General features: G+C 52.7%; 1 protein-coding gene across 1 annotated transcript; it reads right to left on the bottom strand.

Annotated features, from left to right (window-relative positions):
- Positions 1–614: 614 nt before the first annotated feature.
- Positions 615–1,814, bottom strand: LOC138354465 (SUMO-interacting motif-containing protein 1-like). Its single transcript, XM_069308663.1, has one exon. The coding sequence runs from the start codon at positions 1,812–1,814 to the stop codon at positions 615–617; it is 1,200 nt and encodes a 399-aa protein (XP_069164764.1).
- Positions 1,815–2,294: the final 480 nt, after the last annotated feature.

Raw genomic sequence — 2,294 nt, 5'->3', positions numbered from 1 at the left:
CGGCATTTATTGATCTCCAAACTGCTTTTGATACAGCAGAGATCCATTCTCTTGGGGATGGAGAACTCTGGATTTAGTTATAGAGATAACAAGACCACATTCAATGCTTTTAGCAGCGAGTGAATCAAGTACAGCTTGCAGTCTAGTTTGGGAATTTGCAACAATGCATATATCATCGGCATAACAAATGACGGCTTCGTCAGGTAGTGTGGGAATATCAATTGTTAATTTATGCATCAGAACATTGAACAGTGTAGGACTTAGCACTCCACCCTGGGGTGTACCCAACTCAAAGGGTGCACAGAGTTTACTTTTGACCCCCTTGAAAAGGACTGAGGCGGTTCTGTTACTCAGGTAACCCCTGAGCCATGTCAACAGTCTTCCCTTAACTCCAAAAGAGGCTAGCTGTTCTAAGATTATTTCTCTGCTGTATCAAAAGCAGTTTGGAGATCAATAAATGCCGCCTGAGAGTTTGGTCCCTCTCTGATAAAATATTCAGTTGACACACTGTACTCCACTTCATATAGTCTAGGGCAGCTGCACACATGCAGATGTACCTCATGTATAAATATAAAAAAAGTGGCATGGAAATACTGTCTTCCTAAGCCTTGGTCCTAATGCTCCACACCCTCCTCCTGAAGCGTTATACCTTCCTCCTGAAGCGTCACACCTTCCTCCTGAAGCGTCACACCTTCCTCCTGAAGCGTCACACCTTCCTCCTGAAGCGTCACACCTTCCTCCTGAAGCGTCACACCTTCCTCCTGAAGCGTCACACCTTCCTCCTGAAGCGCCACACCCTCCTCCTGAAGCGCTACACCTTCCTCCTGAAGCGTCACACCTTCTTCCTGAAGCGTTACACCTTCCTCCTGAAGCGTTATACCTTCCTCCTGAAGCGTTACACCTTCCTCCTGAAGCGTTACACCTTCCTCCTGAAGCGTTACACCTTCCTCCTGAAGCGCCACACCTTCCTCCTGAAGCGCCACACCTTCCTCTTGAAGCGTCACACCTTCCTCCTGAAGCGTCACACTTTCCTCCTGAAGCGTCACACCTTCCTCTTGAAGCGCCACACCTTCCTCCTGAAGCGTCACACCTTCCTCCTGAAGCGCCACACCTTCCTCCTGAAGCGTCACACCTTCCTCATGAAGCGTCACACCTTCCTCATGAAGCGTCACACCTTCCTCCTGAAGCGTCACACCTTCCTCTTGAAGCGTCACACCTTCCTCCTGAAGCGTCACACCTTCCTCTTGAAGCGCCACACCTTCCTCCTGAAGCGTCACACTTTCCTCCTGAAGCGTCACACCTTCCTCCTGAAGCGTCACACCTTCCTCTTGAAGCGTCACACCTTCCTCCTGAAGCGTCACACCTTCCTCCTGAAGCACCACACCTTCCTCCTGAAGCGTCACACCTTCCTCCTGAAGCGCCACACCTTCCTCCTGAAGCGTCACACCTTCCTCATGAAGCGTCACACCTTCCTCATGAAGCGTCACACCTTCCTCTTGAAGCGTCACACCTCCCTCCTGAAGCGTCACACCTTCCTCCTGAAGCGCCACACCTTCCTCCTGAAGCGTCACACCTTCCTCATGAAGCGTCACACCTTCCTCCTGAAGCGTCACACCCTCCTCCTGAAGCGTCACACCCTCCTCCTGAAGCGTCACACCTTCCTCCTGAAGCGTCACACCTTCCTCCTGAAGCGTCACACCTTCCTCCTGAAGCGTCACACCTTCCTCCTGAAGCGTCACACCCTCCTCCTGAAGCGTCACACCCTCCTCCTGAAGCGTCACACCTTCCTCCTGAAGCACTGTATCTTCCTTCATTTAACTCCGTCCCATAGCATGGTAGCTCCGTCCCATAGCATGGTAGCCCTGTCCCATAGCATGGTAACTCCGTCCCATAGCATGGTACCCCTGTCCCATAGCATGGTAGCCCCGTCCCATAGCATGGTAGCCCCGTCCCATAGCATGGTAGCCCTATCCCATAGCATGGTAGCCCCGTCCCATAGCATGGTAGCCCCATCCCATAGCATGGTAGCCCCGTTCCATAGCATGGTAGCTCCGTCCCATAGCATGGTAGCCCCATCCCATAGCATGGTAGCCCCATCCCATAGCATGGTAGCCCCGTCCCATAGCAAGGTAGCCCCATCCCATAGCATGGTAGCCCCATCCCATAGCATGGTAGCCCCGTCCCATAGCAAGGTAGCCCCATCCCATAGCATGGTAGCCCCATCCCATAGCATGGTAGCCCCGTACCATAGCATGGTAGCTCCTCTCGCCCCAAACACCATCCCTGCAGCAATG

The sequence above is a fragment of the Procambarus clarkii genome, chromosome 63, assembly GCF_040958095.1.
Source record: "Procambarus clarkii isolate CNS0578487 chromosome 63, FALCON_Pclarkii_2.0, whole genome shotgun sequence".
NCBI classification, from domain to species: domain Eukaryota; kingdom Metazoa; phylum Arthropoda; class Malacostraca; order Decapoda; family Cambaridae; genus Procambarus; species Procambarus clarkii.
This window is presented reverse-complemented; position numbering and strand designations above follow the sequence as displayed.

Bases quoted from the DNA above. Each gene is read 5' to 3' on its own strand.
- LOC138354465 (XM_069308663.1), bottom strand. From the start codon at position 1,814: ATGAAGGAAGATACAGTGCTTCAGGAGGAAGGTGTGACGCTTCAGGAG.